The 22,135-nt window shown below is 41.9% G+C and overlaps 3 protein-coding genes across 6 annotated transcripts in view; 2 read left to right on the plus strand and 1 right to left on the minus strand.

Moving 5' to 3' along the window:
• Nucleotides 1-1,947: 1,947 nt before the first annotated feature.
• Nucleotides 1,948-6,629, minus strand: LOC123758491 (ubiquitin-conjugating enzyme E2-17 kDa). 3 transcript variants are annotated; one of them, XM_069322653.1, is made up of 5 exons: nt 6,492-6,629; nt 5,762-5,815; nt 2,956-3,129; nt 2,555-2,660; nt 1,948-2,396 (listed from the first exon to the last, which is right to left on the minus strand). In XM_069322653.1, exons 1-5 carry the CDS (start codon nt 6,612-6,614, stop codon nt 2,254-2,256), a joined length of 600 nt encoding a protein of 199 aa, XP_069178754.1. In that variant the 5' UTR covers nt 6,615-6,629; the 3' UTR covers nt 1,948-2,253. The 3 variants fall into 3 exon arrangements, with proteins under 3 accessions (XP_069178754.1, XP_069178753.1, XP_069178755.1); XM_069322652.1 differs by having other exon boundaries at nt 6,471-6,629; XM_069322654.1 differs by lacking the exon at nt 6,492-6,629 and adding an exon at nt 6,396-6,417.
• Nucleotides 6,630-9,049: 2,420 nt separating this feature from the next.
• LOC123758333 (uncharacterized) lies at nt 9,050-12,509 on the plus strand. Its single transcript, XM_045742618.2, has 3 exons — nt 9,050-9,216; nt 9,726-10,063; nt 11,387-12,509. The coding sequence occupies exons 2-3, from the start codon at nt 9,788-9,790 to the stop codon at nt 11,714-11,716; spliced, it is 606 nt and encodes a 201-aa protein (XP_045598574.1). The 5' UTR covers nt 9,050-9,216; nt 9,726-9,787; the 3' UTR covers nt 11,717-12,509.
• A 3,940-nt stretch (nt 12,510-16,449) lies between these two features.
• LOC123758331 (ubiquitin-like modifier-activating enzyme 1) overlaps nt 16,450-22,135 on the plus strand; it is an 11,222-nt gene continuing 5,536 nt past the window's right edge. Inside the window, exons 1-6 of one of the 2 annotated variants that reach the window (XM_069322656.1) lie at nt 16,450-16,594; nt 16,668-16,821; nt 18,214-18,451; nt 19,180-19,364; nt 19,758-19,880; nt 19,998-22,013. In XM_069322656.1, coding sequence (XP_069178757.1) covers nt 16,696-16,821; nt 18,214-18,451; nt 19,180-19,364; nt 19,758-19,880; nt 19,998-22,013 — 2,688 coding nt within the window. In that variant the 5' untranslated portion in view covers nt 16,450-16,594; nt 16,668-16,695. The remainder of the gene's footprint in view (nt 16,595-16,667; nt 16,822-18,213; nt 18,452-19,179; nt 19,365-19,757; nt 19,881-19,997; nt 22,014-22,135) is intronic. The other variant, XM_069322657.1, reaches the window with a different exon arrangement.

Here is a 22,135-nt window from a genome sequence, read left to right on the forward strand (position 1 = left end):
TTGTCAGAATTCTTTAAAGATTTCTCACTTAATTTATAGGTTGTGTGAGGGCCTATGTTCTCCAATTCCACACATTCCATAACATGGCATTTATTCACATTAAATTCCATTTACCAAGTGGTGCTCTATATGCTTATTTTGTCCAGGTCATCTTGAAGGGCATGATAATCATCTAGGTTTCTTATCTTCTCTATTATCTTAGCATCATCAGCAAACATGTTCATATAATTCTGTATTCCAACTGGTAGAACATTTATGTAGACAATGAACATCACTGGTGCAAGAACTGAACCCTGTGGCACTCCACTCGTGACATTCCTCCAATCTGATACCTTGCCTCTGATTACGGCCCTCATTTTTCTGTCAGGAAATTTTTCATCCATGTTAGAAGCTTACCTGTCACCCCTCCAATATGTGTGTGTGTGCGTGCGTGCGTGCGTGCGTGCGCGCATGTGTGTGTGTGTGTGTGTGTGTGTGTGCGTGTGTGTGTGTGTGTGTGTGTGTGTGTGTGTGTGTGTGTGCGTGTGTGTGTGTGTGTGTGTGTGTGTGTGTGTGTGTGTGTGTGTGTGTGTGTGTGTGTGTGTGTGTGTGTGTGTGTGTGTGTGTGTGTGTGTGTGTGTATGTGTGTGTGTGTGTGTGTGTATGTGTGTGTGTGTGTGTGTGTGTGTGTGTGTGTGTGTGTGTGTGTGTGTGTGTGTGTGTGTGTGTGTGTGTGTGTGTGTGTGTGTGTGTGTGTGTGTGCGTGTGTGTATGTGTGTGTGTGTGTGTGTGTGTGTGTGTGTGTGTGTGTGTGTGTGTGTGTGTGTGTGTGTGTGTGTGTGTGTGTGTGTGTGTGTGTGTGTGTGTGTGTGTGTGTGTGTGTGTGTGTGTGTGTGTGTGTGTGTGTGTGTGTGTGTATCTGTGTGTGTGTATCTGTGTGTGTGTGTAAGAGAAATATATGCAGACATAAGTGAGGAAAAATAAATTGGTTAGAAAGGCGGGGTCCAAAAGCTAATAGCTCGATTCTGAAAATACAAATAGTAAATAGTAAACACACACACATGAATTAGTTTGGGGAATATATACAGGATCTACCTCAAATGAGCTAGTTAGTCTTCTGCAGTTTCCTTAATACAGTCCCTATATACAGCTCATCATCCTCTTGTTTAATTAGTACTGATAGTAACGGACGAGGACCATAGTTACGTATATGACGTAATGGACAATTAGAAAATCGTTATTTTTGAATTTGGACAAACCGGAAAAGTTTTTTTTATGTTGCAAAGACAAACTAAATTAATCTAACTTTCCTTGGCCTTTTTTTTGGGGAGTAAAGAGGAAGGAGAGGCATAGGTGAAGGGAAGTATAGAAGTGGGAAATACAGTGAGAGGTATGAAAGCAGGCGGGCTGTCCGCCTTGCTGACACCGATGTGTGGGTGTTGGCGTTCCTTGGCCTAATACACGCTATCTATGGAATAATATAGTACATATATGTGCTATACTAGACCTAGGAATATCTAAGTTTGTTTTTAGCTTTATTTTTGTCGGAATAGTACTAAATTCTACTATCTAATTGCCTTTTACGTCAATATATATGTACTATGGTGCATATAGTTACATATAGCACTATATAAGCAGGAGGATTGGTTGCTATATGTGACTGTAACTGCTTATGTACTCATGTAAACGTAACCTTTCTCAGTTACAGCCCCGTTCCTGTGCCAGGTAAGTCCACTACGGGCTCACCATAGCCCGTGCTGCTTGGAACTTTTTGTTCCAAGTAGCTGAATCTAAAACAAGAACAGCAGTAATCCTTTCTGCCACCTACCTACTGGATGGGTCTGGGTAGTGGAGAATGGGTGGTGGGGATTGACATGGGGGATACACTGAATTAAATAAATTTAACATGTATTATGGTTACAAGTGTGTACCATATATTAATTTTTTATGTTGAAAAAAATTAACAAAAGCAGTTTTAAGTTTATTGAAATATGTGTAATTATTGTCTCATAACAATAATATCATGTCATAATAATGCTAATTCTAATTAAAACTTCCAATAAATGTGTAATTTACGTATTAATATACATTAAAAATAATATTTCCCACACACACCAACCACTTCGTCAACTGAGGGAACAAATGACACACACACATATATCAGTCACAATTCATAAAGCCGATGTGTTAAGAATCTAGAGAAAAGATTCTCGTGACTCTTCGCGCACTTCGATGTCAGAGAACCTCAGAGTCTCGCTCTCAGGAAGGCTTCTCTTAGCTCGAGGCGTACTTCTGGGTCCACTCCCGCGCTAAATACTCGTATTTGGCTCTGTCGCTCTTGTAGATATCCGCGATGTCCTTCCTCCACGGGTCATCAGGGTTGGGATCCGTCAGCAGAGCGCAGATGGTGAGCAACACTGAGGAGAGGAGTGGTAATAAGAGGCAACGATGATATTGCAAATGAGACACGTATACAAATTGGTAAAAACCAAACTTCACTGATGAAGTTAGACTCGTCACTGACCATGATGAGCCGCGTGATGTAGGAAGAAGCAACATTAGATCCCGGACTTACCTTTGGAGATGGAAAGTGTTGGGCTCCAGTTCTTGTCTATGATGTCCAGACAGATGGTGCCCCTGTCGCTGATGTTTGGGTGGTAGATGGGCGTAACGAACCACACCTGCGCTTTCAGATTCAATTTTGTTTACCCCGGAAAAAATTTGCCGTTATACAAAATTACAGTTTATTTTCATTTAATAAACTCCAGAATAAATTTTCATTTAGTCAACTCCAGAATGTAAAGGCATAAACTAAAGCATTATTTTGTATAATTATACTATTTTGAATTTAGCAAGAGAAGATAAACAGACCAAAAGATGACAACGAAGCATACAAGAAAGTAAATATTATACAGATTACACAGAGTTGGATTGAGCAGGCGTTTGTGGAGCTTCTTCTTCCATAGGTGACCTTACCTTCGGGGGCTTGAAGGGATAGTCAGCAGGAAAGTCAATCCTCAGGTCGAAAAGTCCTCCTTCGTATGGGGTGTCGGGCGGCCCCATGATGGTGGCCTGACAGTTGAAGGGATCGTTGTCTATTGGTCCCGCCGAACATTGACCAGGAGGGTCCCTCATCAGATCTTTCATCTCCTGACGAAGATATAAAGGACCTCCTCAGGATGAATACAAACCACATAATAAAACTTGCAGATGACACAAAGATTTATGACAGTGGTAAATGATGTTGTAGCCTTACAAAAAGAGATCTGCAGGAACTCCACAAATGGTTTGATGACTGGCAAATGCTTTTTAATATTGACAAATGGAAGACCCTGCATGTGGGGCACAACAACCCGCGCTACAGCTACCAAATTAATAACATTACATTATAGCAGATTGATGAGGAAAAGGAACATGGAGTCAAAATCCATCACTCAGTGACAGTTGCACAGCAGGTAGGAACAGCAGTTAAAAAAGCTAAGCAAACACTTGGAATAATCAAGTGTACCTACGATTTCAAGGAAAAGAAGGTAGTGATTCAATTGTCTAAATCTCTAGTGCGCCCCCACTTGGATTATTGTATCCAGGCATGGATACCTCATCTTCAGAAGGATATAGCTGCTCTGGAGAAGTGCAACACCGGGCACCAAAACTCATTCCAGAGCTGTCAACTCACGTATCAGGAACGGTTGAGGGCCACAGGGCTTAACAACACTACAAACCAGGCATGACAGGGCGGATCTTACTGAAACGTTTAAAATACTGAACAATTTGGAGGATGTTGATCCAGAAAATTTCTTCAAAAAGTCAGGTGTTACACAAACAAGGAGCAACAGTTTCAAGCTCAACAAGCCTCAGTGTAGAACTGAGAACAGGAGATGCTTTTTCACCCACAGGGTTATTAACCCATGGAACCGCTTACTCGCCACAGCTGTTAATGCCAAAACTCTGTTGGGTTTTAAAGTACAGTACAGCTAAAAAAGATCATCAAGGCAAATGAGGGGACCTTCGACAAGCCGCCGGCTTCCTGTCCGCGTCGAGGCCACTAGTGTTAGTGGCTTTCAGGTAAACTCAAATGTCTGGTTCTGTCGAATCCAACATAGTCACTCAAAAGGTTATTTACAATTCAAGGCGACTTTCATCTTGTTTCTAAAAGAAAATTAGATACAAATCGAAAAATATGCTCTATCCTGAGCAGGGTACAAGAGTTAAAAGCTCGATTCTGCAGGCACAAATGCGTGAAGGCAAATAGGTGAATACACACATATACACACACATATGTGTGAATACACACACATTCTAAACACATATGCATCTACTGGAGTTCTGCGAAAAAGTAACGAAAAAAGGCAGGACAGAGAAGATTTGGAACATTGCATAATTCTAAACTGCCAAAAAGCTTTCGGCACAATACCTCACAAGAGATTACTACACAAACATGAGAGGCAGCCGCGAATCAGAGGAAGAACACTGACATGGGTACTGAAAACATGTAACAGATAGGAATCAGAGAGGTGACAGGGAAAGGTAAGAAGTCGGACTGGAGCAGGTAACAAGCGGAGTACCTCAAGGATCGATGCTGGGACCAATACTCTTTATCCTTTTTGTTAATGAACTATTTACAGGAATTAAGTCTTATATGTCTGTTTATAGACAATGCAAAATGAATGAGATGAGACAGAGGAGTATTGTAGGATTCTCCAAGATACTTTAACAAACTGCTGAGCAGCAATGGAAAATGGCTTCTGTATTTCCAGAAGAGAGAAAAAGAGAGAGGAGAGAGAGAGAGAGAGAGAGAGGAGAGAGAGAGAAAGAGAGCTAAAGGAACAGGTTGTAGAAGCAAACTCCGTTCATAATTTAAAAAACAATTGTTTAGAAATTAAAATAATTCAAAATTTTTATTTGGAAAACTGAAACAGCTGGAGAATGCCTAAATATTTATTGAACCGTATTGATATTTGTATATCATATTATTAAATAAATATTAATTCAAATAACTGCCTTAATTTTAAATTTTGTAATAAAAATTTCAACCCTCTTCTCTTCCAACTACACAAAAATGAATAAATTCATTAGCAGGCCAAAATAATTCGTCAGCTTTGAATTATTATTTGGAATTTTAATAATAAATCACAATTCATTACACACATTTTTTAATAGTTATTAAATAAAACTACAAAGAACTGTTTGTCCAAATCACAAAAGAAAATCCCTATAATAATTATCTCATTACTCTACTTATTGTCTCAAGAATTTCTCAGGCCTATGGACTGCCTGGACGATAAAAACCACAAACTTCGATGTATAATTAATTTCAAAGTTCAGGATTGTAGCAAATTTAGAAATAACTAGAAATACAGTTTTCTGAATATATATGTGTCTGGAATCACAGATGCGGTTTAAATTTTCCCAATAATATCATAAGAAATAAAACCTGCAGCAAGCCTATTGACCGAAGCTAGATAGGACCACTACAGCAGGCCTACTGTTCCCAGCGAAGTATTTTTTACTGACTCACAGTTATATTTACTTGTATTACATTTTGATATCTTGTCAAAGACATTTGCTGTAATAATATTACTTGGTAGTTTATTCGACTCTTTTAGAAAGCACTTATTTACATAAATACATATATGTCATTTTCACAATTTAGATTCCTTTGTATTCAGATTACTCATAACTATGCTCTCATCTTCATCAAAAAGCCCTTCTTAGATTTTAACTATCAAGTCTAAATATATTACTTTATGTATTGTAATATAATGGAAGTTAATAGACATACCTTGTTAATCCTTTTCAAAGCCATGACTGATGACGCAGCGAGACGCCTGCACACCTGCAGGTGAGATAACACACGTAATGCAAGAAGAAAACATATGCAATTTGTTTAATTATTAAATTCTTTTAATTTGTTTAATTATTAAATTCTTTTAATTTGTATAATTATTAAATTCTTTAATTTGTTTAATTATTAAATTCTTTTAATTTGTTTAATTATTAAATTCTTTTAATTTGTTTAATTATTAAATTCTTTTAATTTGTTCAATTATTAAATTCTTTTAATTTGTTTAATTATTAAATTCTTTTAATTTGTTTAATTATTAAATTCTTTTAATGTTTAAATTTCTGCATAACTAAATTACGTTTTCAACAGACTTTATAGTACTAAGTACTGATGTGTTATAACTACCAATATCGCACATCATTTTCAGGTATCCACTTGAAATTTAATTGAATTGTATTATCAGGGGAAAAACGCCAACCCATTACGACTACATAGCACTTGGGATGGGACGGGGGAAAAAGGAATGGTGCCCGACCATTCGGATGGTCGGGGATTGAACGCCGACCTGCATGAAGCGAGACCGTCGCTCTACCGTCCAGCCCAAATGAAATATAAGTGAAAATAAGCTCACCAAATTGGAGAAAAAATGAGCTGAGTTAACATGATTACACTATTCCTGATTCTAAACTAAAAACCAGTCTCTTACCTTAACAACAAGAACGCTGACCTGTCCACGGTAATCGTTGAGACGAGAGACTAGCCGGCGTTTGGGAGTCGAACCCAAGGGTCCAGGTGGGGATACGAGGTGTAGCAGAGTGCCATATCGCTGCGCTCCCTCGCCGCCCTCCATCGCTGATAACACAGATAAGACAATGGTTGGAAATGGCCGATGTGGTGGGAGAAAGTGTATTTTTTCTTATGCTATTTACATTTCAAGTTGTATATCGAACTGGCTTCGACAACTTCCTCACCTAGTCCTTTCCACTTATTTACGACTTGGACTGAACCATTTCTGGCATCTCTGTGACTCATCTGTGTTTTCAGTTTCCAGTTATGTCCTCTCGTTCTACTTCTCCTTAGTTTGAAAATTGCTTATATATCTAATTTGTCAATTCCCCTTAGTATCTAGTATGTTGTTATCATGTCTGCCTTATTCCTCCTTTCCTCCAGTGTAGTGAGGTCCATTTCCCTCAGTGTTTCTTCATAGCTTGGTCCCCTTAGCTCAGGAACATGTCATGTTGGACATTTTTTTTAGTTAAGTTTTGTATTTATTTCCATGCTTCTGGTAGTGGTTCCATGCTGTGACAGCATACTCAATAATAGTTCTCAATAGTAAGGATGTATACAGTGTATCGAGCCGCCACGCTCTCCCACATAGAGCTCCACGACTCCGGCCACACTCAGCTCTCTGCTCTGCTCCAGGCTTTGTCTCAACATCTACGACACTGCTGTATCCAGGACTACTAAATAAATATGAAACTCACTAAACACTGTGTATCTAATCAACCCAACAACGTAACATAAACGTACGTCTGGATAACCAGACGTTTGCCAGTATGGAATATCCTGCAATCGTTATTCTGCTGATTTGTGCCTACGGTGTTAGATTTCGAGTTATGTCCACTCCTAAGTCTTTCTCTTTTTCAAAAGTTGGAAGTTGCCTTCCTTTCATCCTATATTGTATTTGAGGTCTTCTTGCTCTAACTCCTATCCTCATAACCTTGCATTTGTCAGGGTTAAAGTCTGTATGTGTGTTTGTGTGTGTGACTGAGGAAAAGAGAGGTTGATTATTAAAACCTTCGCAATAGCTGATTAACCAGCTGTAAACCTTTAATACTGAAAAAATACCAGGACGAAAGTAAGCTCTCAGTGCATGTACACCGAGAAACGTCCTAGGCCTCTGTATATATATATATATATATATATATATATATATATATATATATATATATATATATATATATATATATATATATATATATATATATGTATATATATATATATATATATATATATATATATATATATATATACATATATATATATATATATATATATATATATATATATATATTATTAAATATGACCGAAAAAGTAAGATTAATGATTCTAACACGAATTTTCTCAATATTTCTTATGGTTCTTTTCACTGTCGATGGTAATTGAAAAATCAGTTCTCCAAAATTCATTTATATTTCTAGTCTGACGCAACACTTGAACGCGTTTCGTAATAACTTATTACATTTTCAAAGACTTTAGTTTACACACACACAACTATAACCTGCAAACAATAAAACAGATTTCTTACTATGCTATAATATTCGGCTTTTCATTTTATATACCTGCATTTGGGTGAGGTGATATGTTACAACAGTTTTGGATGAGGTGAAAACAAACTTTCAACACAAGATAGAACACGAAATATTGGGTAATACTGGGTAAAGTTAAAGGAGAAGAATGAAAGTAAATGCAAAGGGCCTATTGGCCCATATTTCTTGATGCTTCTATATTGGTGCGGAGTCTTGAAGTGGGTAGAATATAGTTGTGCATTAATTGGCTGTTGATTGCTGGTGTTGACTTCTTAATGTGTAGTGCCTTGCAGATGTCAAGCCGCCTGCTATCGCTGTATCTATCGATGATTTCCGTGTTTTTTGTTAAGACTTCTCTGGTGATGGTCTGGTTGTGGGAAGAGATTATATGTCTCTTCCCACAACCAGACCATCACCAGAGAAGTCTTAAAAAAAAACACGGAAATCATCGATAGATACAGCGATAGCAGGCGGCTTGATATCTGCGAGGCACTACACACACACACATATATATATATATATATATATATATATATATATATATATATATATATATATATATATATATATATATATATATATACCACTGTGTGAAAAATGTGTTACTATGAAAAACTAAAAACAATGAACACAAGTGCTAATTCTAATTTGGAGATTAGGGAGGGTGAATAGGCACGAGGCAACCCAACCAATAACACAACACAAATTCTAAGGGCGAAAATAAGTCTTAATCTGAGTTAAGGATTAAGTTCAATCTGCATATTCTTTATACAAATTCGTGAATTTGTATAAAGTAGCTATATGAAATAATTTTGAAATCACTAAATATATTGGCTGCATTTTCGAGTATATTACATTTTCATATATATATTTACATTTTTTCGAGTATAGTACATTTTCGAGTCATTTTATTATGACTACATTTTGTCAAGGGCTTCCATTCCATTTCTACAGCTATAACTGTCATTTGTTCTAGGTTTCCACAGGAATCATATCTTCTACACAAGCCAGAGTCTGTGCCTAAGTTTATCATCAATTTTATCGCGCGATGTCTTATCTGTCTGCCCGTATCTCCCTCCACCAGTACTGTCAGGCTGCACACAATATTTCGTTACTGAAGTGCGGTGTGGACGTCCTGTGCAGGTAAGTTACCCCTCTTGTGTTGTACCGTTACAGGAGAGTGTTATTTCGTCGTAAGTTGTCTCTGTGAGTTATGAGAGTCAAGATCCAATTCACTTAATGAACTTTCAGGTGTTAGTCATGTGGAGGTCTGAGGACGAGTCGCCCCCATTTCCAAATCTACCCCCAACAATCACTGTTTTCTAGACTTCCTTGTGTTAATTAGGATAAGTTAGGCCATGTTACGTTTGGTTAGATCACGATGCGTTTGGTTAGGCAACGTTACGTTCTGTTAAACAAGGTTATGTTTGGTAAGTTTAACGGATAAGTTAGAGTATGGCGGAGGAGATATATGGTTAGTTAATGGATAAGCTAGGATATGCTGGAGGCTATATATCATTAGTTAACAATTAAGTTTGGGTTTACTGACGTATGTATATGGTTTATCCAAAAAACACATAAAAATCCTTAAATATATACCAGGTAAGTTTAATAATTCACGAATCAGTAACCTAAACGTTTCATCACCGCAGGCAGGAACAGTTGAGTGATCCACATACAGTGATCTTGGACCACCTGAGAGCAGCAGGCGACCATGGCCCCGAAGTGCAAGGTGTGTAGCGACTCCTACTCTCCTGGAAGCAAGGAGCCGCTCTCCCTACATTGCGGCCACAGCTTCTGCAGGGCGTGCCTCATCAAGCTCAAAGATACTGCCGGCATGGTGAAGTGCCCGACTTGTCGCAAGACCCACGAGCAGCCGGGGATAGACAGCCTGACCGTGAACTATGACCTCATGACGGCCAGCGTGACTGGGACGAGAAGTGTCTCGGGATCGGAGATTTCTCCGGCAGGTTTTGGACCGCCTCCAAAGGTACGTCCTCTAAACTTTTTTTTTTATTATCATTATTTTCTACCACAGACGTGGCCACACATTTACAGCATATATACATTTGTCCTCCATGGACAGGGTGAGAGATTTGTCCAACATACAGTTCAGGGATTTATTGAACAATCAACCATAGAAGGTGATTGTAGTGCTTTTAAAATGCTAGGCTAAACTACATATGTAGCATTTTAAAAGCACTACAATCACCTTCTGTAAACTGGCAGCATTGTTATGGTCACAACACACTGAATTTTCGACAAAACTAGTTTTTTTAAGTGTCATAATTTCATAGTTTCATTTGGCTAGGATAAATGTTTTTTCTTTATTTAATAACATCAATTTACAGGGGAAATTATAATATTTATATAAATTTTATATAATTCTCAGTAAACAAATTTTCTAGGATAAATTAGCGTAGGTTAGGCTTGGCTAGATCAGGTTGGGTATAGTTTGGTAGGCTTTAAAATCCGTTGGAGGACCTTGTTGTGTTACAATATGACGTATTCCTTTAATCTAGTTTTATAATTTATTCAGACGAATGCTAGAATGCATTTAGATGTATGCTAGAATTTATTTAGATGCATTCACATACATACTAGAATACATTGTTATTTGCTTGGATAGATCAATAATTTCCTAATCAGGTGCAAGCCATCTTGGTATACATATCTACTGCTTATCGTGTATACTGGGAAGCGTTCAGACAAAATTATACATTTATTCTCGCTATAAGACAAGGTTGATACATACCGAGAGGTGTATCCCGTTTCAGTGTGTATATACACTTAAGAGTTTGCTTTAGTTCCTAGACCATGTTTAGGACTAAAGTATTCTTAATGATTGGTCAGTAAGCTGGTTGCTTTAATACTGTATCATGTTCAGAATCAAATTATAATTACTGGTTAGTCAGCAAGTTATTTTGGTGGCTTTAATAATCCTAGTCTTGAGGTTGATAGGTCATAAGGCCAACCCTAAATATTTTGCACGAATTGCTGTATCTTTAATTGTGATTCATTGAACTTAGACACACAGAAATCCCAATAGCGTGATACATCAAATGAATCTGGGAGCCTCTCGGATGTAGGCTAGAACCCTCATCACGGCCCTTGTGGATTTGTTCATAGAACTTAGGCTTTAAAGTGTTGATTTTCTATATGAAGTGTAGTTATGTCAATGAAGATAATTTGTAGAGAGTGGAGCAAGATCTCCGGGCTAGATCAAAATATGTATACCACGTCCTTACATTTCACGAAATGTATACCCACTCTTCTCGCGGTATGTATACTACCTCCTCCATCTGTCTTACAGGGTGCTATAGCCATCGTTGTGAAGGACCTTACAGACCAGCAGTTCCGTCTTCAGATTCAGCCCACCTCGAGCGTCAAAGACCTGAAGAGCGTGTTGCAAGCGCAGTACGGCATCGCTCCGGAGAACACCCGCCTCCTCTTTCGTGGACGTCGACTCGATGACCTCAAGACCCTTCAGGACTATAACATCGTCACCGGGAATATAATTCAGATGTCTACGAAGTACGTGGGTGGCAGGGCGGATCAGGAGACGATAGGAGCTATGGCTGGCCAGACTAATGACGCTATGGCTGGCCAAACAACAGGAGCCATGGCTGGCCAGACTAATTGAGCTATGGTTGGCTACTGCTGATATAATGTGATGACTCTCGTCTACCCTCTATTGAGACCAAACCTCTCTGCTTCGGACTATGTTCACGTGGTGATATTTGTTCCTTTTTTCATAATTTGTAACATTTTGTAAAAACTTTTGTATCTTTAGTTTATAATCGCCATTCCTTCTCTCTGCTGATGTTGAATATTATCATGTACTGTTGTTCCCACAGCCTCGTTTGTCAGGTCCTACCAGGTCTTCCTATGTCAGGTCCCACCAGGTCTTCCTATGTCAGGTCCCCACACAGCTCCATTTAATTAATTACAGGAGCACAATCTTCCTGATGCAGTGGAGTCGCAACGGTGTTCCTTATAGAATAGTTAATATTGCATTTTATGAGCTGACTTCAAGAGTGTTAATGTTTATGAGTAAACATTATGAGATGAGGCTATATATAGGAATGTTGACAATATTAATACTGTTTAGAGCCTAGTGTTAACAATGATATAATGTATATAAGGGTTTATAACCTAACATATATGTTTCTAACGATCATAATACCAGCTCCAATTTACCGGCATCCAGTTTAAAAGATCCTGAGGCAACCTTAGACTATATTACTCCGGCAGAAACTTAATAATATTCGCCACCATGATGATTCTGAAGGCAGGCAACTATAATGATAGTCTATAATGATTACTATCTTCTTCGTTACATTTACAATGATTACTTGTAATTCATACTTACAATGATTATATTTAAAAGCATAACCAATTTGATTTGACTAATGACACAATACAATTATATAATACTCTGTTTTTTAATGTCCACTGTGTTAAATATTTAATAATAAGATTAGATTATAATCACAATTGAAGATACTGAGAGAACAAGATATTATCTTTTTCACCTGCATTACTACCTGACCTGAGGACAGGCGGAGTTGGTTCCCAGGATCAATGTCCCCGCGGCCCAGTCTCTGATCAAGGGTTTGTGGGTTTATTTAACCGCTTTTGGGTTAAAGCAACCTGTTTAACTGGAGTCGCTTTAATGATTCAAATATCATTAAAAATGAATGTGGGGAATAAAATATACCCTGTCTGGAACTGTTACAGTATCCTGGACATTTATTAAATATTTTATGAGTTCCGACGCGCTACGAGACTGTATATAACAATAATAATAACCTTGGGAAGTTTCCAAGGTTGTAAACTTTTAATAAACATAAAGCAGTCTTGATTAAGGAAAGAAGTACAGGTTTTGGAAGAGATTGCGTAAATGCTCGATGAATCTGCACAACACGGGCTTAATGTACCTTGCAAAACTATTTTGGCTAAATCCTACAACATTTAAAGCAACAGATAAGATATTACACCGATGATTTTAGAGTCCCCGTGGCGTAGTGGTAAAACACTTGCACTGTGCTTCACAAATGCTTTGGCCTGGGTTCGTATCCTGGCCGGGGAGGATTTACTGGGCGTCAATCCTTAATTAACTGTAGCCTCTGTTTACCCAGCAGTAAAATGGGTACCTGGTTGTTAAACGATTTGGCGGGTCGTATTCCGGGGAAAATTAGGATTAATGACTTGCTTGAAACGCTATGCGTGCTAGTGGCTGTACAAGAATGTAACAACTCTTGAATATATATATATATATATATATATATATATATATATATATATATATATATATATATATATATATATATCAATAAAAATAAATGATTGAGCTGGCGAAGCAGGAAGGAAGCCCAAATAAATGGACGAGGCTACTGGAATGACCCAACTCGCTTACTAACTCATTCCGCTGGCTAAATATACCTTCATATCCATTTTTCTGGATCAATCATATCTTTCATATGAAGCCTTCTTATTGCTTTTTCAAAGTCACGTACACGTATACCGAGTGTGATAATTTAGATCCTGTCTAGCGCCATCTTGTCCTGCTGGCCAAAGATTAGCTGAACACATTCCTCGAATACGATATCGGCTGATAAGCAATCTAGGAGTTTATTGCTCATTCCACGAAATAAGATCCGCTTTTTACACGGTTCTGACCAGGACTTGGTACATCAGTAATGGGGGCACTTCAGTTAAGGATATTTATCATTGTTTCATAACTGGTTCTTTGGAACTTAAAGAACGTGTTCATGTTAGACTCTTAAAACATGTACTTGGGGACTCAAACAACGACAGATAGACACTGATGAGCTAATTATAACGAGTATAGTTAGTTGTGTTCATTTATCTGCACCCGGCACCTAGCCTGTGAGTTACATCGGTCACCATACCATCCTGTGAGTGGTAGTGGACCCCATACCCATCCTGTGAGTGGTAGTGGACCCCATACCCATCCTGTGGGTGGTAGTGGACCCCATACCCATTCTTTGAGTGGTATAGTGGACCCCATACCCATCCTGTGAGTGGTAGTGGACCCCATACCCATTCTTTGAGTGGTATAGTGGACCCCATACCCATCCTGTGAGTGGTAGTGGACCCCATACCCATCCTGTGAGTGGTAATGGACCCCATACCCATCCTGTGAATGGTAGTGGACCCCTTATCCATCCTGTCAGCAGCAGTGGACCCCATACCATTCTGTGAATGGTAGCGGAGCCCATAAAAGTTCAAGAGGTACATATGATATAGGTTCAGGACTTGAACCCTAAAATTATCAGTGACTGCACCCAGTACAATATTGGTAGTAAAACTGTCTCGTAATATCATCTACTTCTAATATCTACTGAGAGAGGAGAGTAGTAGGCGAGACTTCTGCTTTTCTATCCTTGGCTGAGATTCTTCGAACATTTGTGTCCACTTGTGAAACATTTACAACTTTCCTCAATTATGGCGAATTAGTTTTAATTTATTTAACAGTCTATAATAATAATAATAATAATAATAATAATAATAATAATAATAATAATAATAATAATAATAATAATAATAATAATAATAATAATAATAATAACTTTGGGATGCAGAATTGAAAAGATCGTAAACTTTTTCATACATTCAGAACAGCTGCCGTAAACCAGGAAAGATGTACAGGTTGCGTATGAGAATGCGTAAATTATTGATAAATCTTTGCCTAAAACCAAACTAAATACTTAATAAATAATCGTTCTCTTCCCAAGCAAATCACAGTCGTGGACCAAGATATCTTATGTTATCAGTCTTGCCCACGCATAAGCGTCGACCCGCCGCCACAGGGGGCCTGGTTCTACCCTCAAAGCACGACAGTGCAAACAGGAACTGAAGATCCATTATTTAACCCAGTAAAATGTGTCAAACAAAACATGTGTATGGGTCACATAATGAAGTAACAGACGTCATCACTGCTCTAACACGACTTGGCAGTACGACTTGCATATAGATGATGTATGTTGCCCGAAACGCTATGCGTGCTAGTGGATTTACAAGAATGTTAATTCAACATATTTTCTATATTCTCTGTTAACCACCAATGTAACTTCCTGTACATAAATAAATAAATAAATAAATAGATCTAGTTGAGGTAAAGTGTAAAGGGTGTGGACAAAGGGACACACACTAAAATACCTAAAATCCTTGCACTGTACCCATATTTCGCTTCCTCCAGATAAATGACATGTGAGGCTAGCGTATAAACTGAAATTGAAATTGAAATAAGTTTATTGAGGTAAAATACACACAAAAGGATGAGGTAGTTCAAGCTATTCTCACCCCGTTCAGTACATCGTGTTAATACATACATAGACACACATCACAAACAATAAACATATTACCAAACATTCTGAGAGATCAACATATACATTTCCTGCGTATAAACTGTGCAGTGTGGATTGGTAATAATAAACAGCAGATCTTCTATGATGCTGTAAGACCCCATATTTAAATTATTTTTAGGTGTTTGCAAAAGAACTACCCCCTCAATATATAATAATTTATTGTAAATTCATAAATGTTGCAATTTAAAAGTTTGTAACTAGCTTAGGTTAACTAGATAACTTAGATAACTAGGTTAAATGCAATTATTAATGTAAAAATTTGCGCCGAGGTCTGATTAAGAGCTTTTGTGCCCTCTGTAAACCTTTTTTTGCGTTACCGCTCACAGGACGAGTTAGAGGTATAATAAGCTAGCAGAGCAGCCTCTGATGGCAACAGTCAGAGTGTCTGCCTCAGCAGCGTGTACCAGTCAGGATACAGCTCAGGGTGTACCAGTCAGGACACAGCTCAGGGTGTACCAGTCAGGACACAGCTCAGGGTGTACCAGTCAGGACACAGCTCAGGGTGTACCAGTCAGGACACAGCTCAGGGTGTACCAGTCAGGATACAGCTCAGGGTGTACCAGTCAGGACACAGCTCAGGGTGTACCAGTCAGGACACAGCTCAGGGTGTACCAGTCAGGATACAGCTCAGGGTGTACCAGTCAGGACACAGCTCAGGGTGTACCAGTCAGGACACAGCTCAGGGTGTACCAGTCAGGACACAGCTCAGGGTGTGCCAGTCAGACCACAGCTCAGGGTGGAAGCAGAGGTGCTTGAGTGAGCGTTGGGCTGGCCTCGATACCTTATCATAGATAATCTTGCATACTGACATTATTACCAACGTGACAGAGAATGTATATATATGTATATTTATAGACATCCAACACGGGGATCTCTAATATGCGATGGCGATATAAAACTTAACATTGTGGAACAAAGAGAAAGTCTCAACAAGTGTACAAGAAGTGAGAGCTGACGATCGTCCAGGCAGGTGAAGAGGGTTTTGGTACGCTGGCAGTTGTGTGCGCTGGGGCAGGTTACTCTGGCGGGCGGGAGCCTGGGTGTAGCGTGCCTTGGGTGTGAGTGTGGGTGTGGTCAGGGGCAGGGTGTGTACTGCTGCTACTTTCCTCTCACGGACGACCACTTGGGTGAGTACTGGCACTCTTTATGTACCGAGATCGAACAGGAATACATAGTTCACTGTCTCTCTCTCCTCTGAAGGTTTGACTGTCCCTTCTACAGGAGGAAGATGGCTGAGACTCGGCTGGACGAGGAGCTGTACTCGCGTCAGCTTTACGTCTTGGGTCACGACGCCGCCTCTAGGATGGCCTCCGCCAGCGTCCTCGTCTCTGGCCTGGGAGGCCTGGGCGTCGAGGTCAGTACAGGTTATTCCAGGTTCGATAGGGGTCATTTTGGGGTCAGTAAACGTCATTCCGGGGTCAGTAGAGATCATTCTGAGGTCTGTAGATGCCTTTCCGAAGTCACACCCACTCACCAAGCATATAACCTCCAGTACCCACTCACCAAGCATATAACCTCCAGTACCCACTCACCAAGCATATAACCTCCCGTGCCCACTCACCAAGCATATAACCTCTCGTACCCACTCACCAAGCATATATCCTCCAGTACCCACTCACCAAGCATATAACCTCCCGTACCCACTCATCAAGCATATATCCTCCCGTGCCCACTCACCAAGCATTTAACCTCTCGCACCCACTCACCAAGCATATAACCTCCCGTACCCACTCACCAAGCATATATCCTCCCGTACCCACTCACCAAGCATATATCCTCCCGTACCCACTCACCAAGCATATATCCTCCCGTACCCACTCACCAAGCATTTAACCTCCCGTACCCACTCACCAAGCATATAACCTCTCGCACCCACTCACCAAGCATATATCCTCCCGTACCCACTCACCAAGCATATAACCTCTCGCACCCACTCACCAAGCATATAACCTCTCGCACCTACTCACCAAGCATTTAACCTCTCGCACCCACTCACCAAGCATATAACCTCTCGCACCCACTCACCAAGCATATAACCTCCAGTACCCACTCACCAAGCATATAACCTCTCGTACCCACTCACCAAGCATATAACCTCCAGTACCCACTCACCAAGCATATAACCTCCAGTACCCACTCACCAAGCATATATCCTCCCGTACCCACTCACCAAGCATATAACCTCCAGTACCCACTCACCAAGCATATATCCTCCCGTACCCACTCACCAAGCATATATCCTCCCGTACCCACTCACCAAGCATATAACCTCCAGTACCCACTCACCAAGCATATATCCTCCAGTACCCACTCACCAAGCATATATCCTCCCGTACCCACTCACCAAGCATATAACCTCTCGCACCCACTCACCAAGCATATAACCTCTCGCACCCACTCACCAAGCATATAACCTCTCGCACCCACTCACCAAGCATATTAACCTCCAGTACCCACTCACCAAGCATATTAACCTCCAGTACCCACTCACCAAGCATATAACCTCCAGTACTCACTCACCAAGCATATAACCTCCAGTACTCACTCACCAAGCATATAACCTCCAGTACCCACTCACCAAGCATATTAACCTCCAGTACCCACTCACCAAGCATATTAACCTCCAGTATCCACTCACCAAGCATATTAACCTCCAGTATCCACTCACCAAGCATATTAACCTCCAGTATCCACTCACCAAGCATAAAAGCCTATAAAGTAGCTCCTCCCACCTTACCTTCCTTAGATCGCTAAGAATGTCATCCTGAGCGGGGTGAAGTCGGTGACATTACACGACACGAGGGAGACGACTCTCCACGACCTGTCCACCCAATTTTTCCTGAGTTGTGACGACCTCGGGAGGAACAGGGCGGAGTCGTGCTGCGGTCGTCTGGCGGAACTCAACCATTACGTCCCGGTGACGACCACGAAGCGACCTCTGGATGGGGAACTGATCCAGCAGTATAAGGTTGTCGTTCTTACAGGTGTGTGACGCTCCTTTAAGAAATGCTATATAACACTGGTGATATTATTTTTGGAATATTGTGACTAGCTACACTGCTGTTAGATATATAATAACATAAATGACACTATGGAATATTATGACGCATTCGACACTCTTTTAGGATATAATACTGTATAGTACACACGACACTCCTTTAGGATATAATATAGTACCTCCAAAGGATACCTGATCAACCAGGCTGTGACTCATACGTCAGGCTGCGAGCAGCCGCGTCCAACAGCCTGGTTGATCAGTCCGGCAACCAGGAGGCCTGGTCGACGACCGGGCCGCGGGGACGCTAAGCCCCGGAAGCACCTCAAGGTAACCTCAAGGTAGTACACGTGACACTCCTTTAGGATATAATATAGTACACGTGACACTCCTTTAGGATTTATTATGTCACAGCCATTGTGCTACTGGAAATATTATGGACCAAACAACACCTTTTCATTAATTATTACGACACACACACACACATATATACTTCTTAAGTAAATATGTTGCTACAAGTGACACTCGACGAATATTTGACATAATGTATCGTAGTGATATTCCGGTCCTCATTTCTCAGCAGGTAACTAAATCATAAATCTATCTTTTGTCATGATTCTGCCGTGTATTTCCATTCACACCTGTTAATCCACATCTGTTTCCTGACTCCTGCCTTACTTTCCCATTCACACCTGCCCACATTTATACGTGTCTCAGACTCCAGCCTGAAGGAGCAGCTGGCGGTGTCGTCGGAGTGTAGGAGCCACGGCGTCGCTCTGATCGTGGCCTCCTCCAGGGGGCTCTTTGGTAACGTCTTCTGCGACTTTGGTGAGGATTTTCAAGTCCTGGATCCGAACGGCAAGGAGCCGGCCAGCTTCCTCGTCGAGAGTGTTACTAGAGAGGTGAGTGAGTGAGTGAGAGAGAGAGAGAGAGAGAGAGAGAGAGAGAGAGAGAGAGAGAGAGAGAGAGAGAGAGAGAGAGAGAGAGAGAGAGAGAGAGAGAGAGAGAGAGAGAGAGAGAGAGAGAGAGAGAGAGAGAGAGAGAGAGAGAGAGAGAGAGAGAGAGAGAGAGAGAGAGAGAGAGAGAGAGAGAGAGAGAGAGAGAGAGAGAGAGAGAGAGAGAGAGAGATGGTGGGGTTGGGGGTGGCTGGATAATTTAAATACTCATATAAAAACTCAATTCCTCAGTTTTCTGATGAACGAGAACGAGTTCAGTATTTAATTACGCTTCATCTTCCATTCCTGCTCACTCATATCCTTTATTACCGCACTAAGATGAGCTTGTGTCTCCTGTAGGAGGAAGGAGTAGTGACCCTGCCAGAAAAGACATACCACGGGCTCAAAGACGGTGACCTCGTGACCTTTTCCGGTGCCCTGGGCATGACCCAGCTCAACCTGCCTCACCCTCATGCAATTAAGGTGAGGAGATGGAGTCCTCAGACCGACAGGTGTTTGTGTTTATGATGATAATCAAAGTGTTGTTTATAACCTTTTCTTCCCGCGAGGAATGTTATTAGCAAAACGTATCTGCTGCAGGTGTTGAGTCCTTCCAGCTTCAGCATTGGAGACACTCGGAGCTTCCCGGAGTACGCAGGAGGCGGTGTGGCCAAGGAGGTGAAGGTGGGCAAGACGATGACTTTCAAACCGCTGAAGGAGTCGCTGGAAGAGCCGAGCATCACATGTGTAGATGTGGCCAAGGAGGAGGAGTCAGGTGTGATTCACGTAGCCTTCCTGGCACTCCACGAGTACCTGGCTCTTCATGGCACCCTACCCAGGCCCTGGAGTGACCAAGACGCCTCACAGTTCCTTCAAGTGTTTTATAAAGTTAATGAGTCAAGAAAAGTTGAGGTGGAGAACGTTAATGAAGACTTGTTGAGGACGTTTGCGTTTACGGCGAGTGGCGAGTTAGCGCCTCTAAACGCTGTGATTGGTGGCGTCGCCTCACAGGAGGTGACGAAGGCTTGTACTGGAAAGTTTACGCCCTTGTTTCAGTGGCTCTACTTTGACGCCGTGGAGTGCCTTCCTGAGGACACCACGAAGCTCCTCGGAGGCGCCTGTGATCCAAGAGGTGACCGCTACGACGCCCAAGTCGCTATCTTCGGCCGCGACTTCCAGAACAGACTAGGTAGGCTTAAATACTTTGTTGTGGGTGCCGGCGCCATTGGCTGCGAGCTCTTGAAGAATTTCGCCATGCTGGGGGTGGGCACTGGCGAGGGCGGAAGTATCACCGTCACTGACATGGACATCATCGAGAAGAGTAATTTGAATCGGCAGTTTCTCTTCCGTCTGTGGGATATCAAGAAGCCAAAGTCTACGACGGCCGCAGCCGCCGTCAGCACGATGAACCCCGACGTGAACATCATTGCCCACCAGGTGCGCGTGGGCCCGGAGACTGAGCACGTGTACGACGCCGCCTTCTACGAGGGCGTGGACGGCGTGGCCAACGCCTTGGACAACGTGGAGGCCAGGCGGTACATGGACAGGTGCTGCTGGCAGTACCAGAAGCCTCTACTGGAGTCTGGGACGCTGGGCACCAACGGCAGCGTGCAGGTAGTGGTGCCGCACCTCACGGAGCGCTATGTTATATTCCAGACGCCCTCAGAGAAGTCCATCCCAATGTGCACACTGAGAAACTTCCCCAGCGCCATAGAGCACACGCTCCAGTGGGCGCGGGACATGTTTGAGGGAGAGTTCTCTCACTCTCCCCAGACTGCAAAACAATACGTCACGGGGACGAAGAAGATGGATGAGATCATCCAGTTACCCAACCATCAGGATGTCGACACTCTCGAGGTGCTGAAGAGCGCGCTGGTCGACGACCTCCCGAAGTCCTACACGGACTGTGTTACGTGGGCGCGGCGACACTGGCAAGACCAGTTCCATAACCAGATTTTGGATCTTCTCCATTACTTCCCTCCAGATTACAGGATGAGTAACGGAGGGCCCTTTTGGTCTGGCTCCAAGCGCTGTCCCCGCCATCTTGTGTTCAACGCAGAGGACGACCTCCACCTCGACTACATCCACGCTGCGGCCAACCTCAGAGCGGAGGTGTATGGCATTCGACAGGAGCGAGACAAATTCAAGACGAAGGAGCTCGTGGCGGGAGTATCTGTCGCCCCGTATGTCCCCAAGAGGAAAGAGGAGGAGTCTGTAACTGATCTCTTAACTAACCGGTTGAAAACCCTCTCCCACTCTGACCTTCGCGACGCCATCCCGCCGCCGGAGGACCTTACAGGAGTGTCCATCACGCCCCTCACCTTTGAAAAAGATGATGACTCTAACTTTCATATCGACTTCATTGTCGCGGCGTCCAATCTGCGCGCAGCGAACTATGCCATCGAACCCGCAGACCGACAGAAGAGCAAGAGGATCGCCGGACGCATCATCCCAGCCATCGTGACCTCAACTGCTTTGGTCTCCGGCCTGGTGGCCTTGGAGCTCATCAAAGTGGCCCAAGGGCACAGGGACATCACGTGCTACAAGAACAGCGAGTTCAACCTCGGGCTGTGCAAGTTCTGCGTGTCCCAGCCGGAGCCAGCTCCGGAGAACACGGTAAGACAGAGATGTAACTGTGCTGCCGCTGCGGTCATGTGTGCATGTGGTGCTTGAGGTGACGGAAGCAACACCTTCATCATTGTAACAATCTTTACTACACAACCATCATCACTCGGTCC

Source organism: Procambarus clarkii, chromosome 11 (assembly GCF_040958095.1).
Source record: "Procambarus clarkii isolate CNS0578487 chromosome 11, FALCON_Pclarkii_2.0, whole genome shotgun sequence".
Taxonomy (NCBI): domain Eukaryota; kingdom Metazoa; phylum Arthropoda; class Malacostraca; order Decapoda; family Cambaridae; genus Procambarus; species Procambarus clarkii.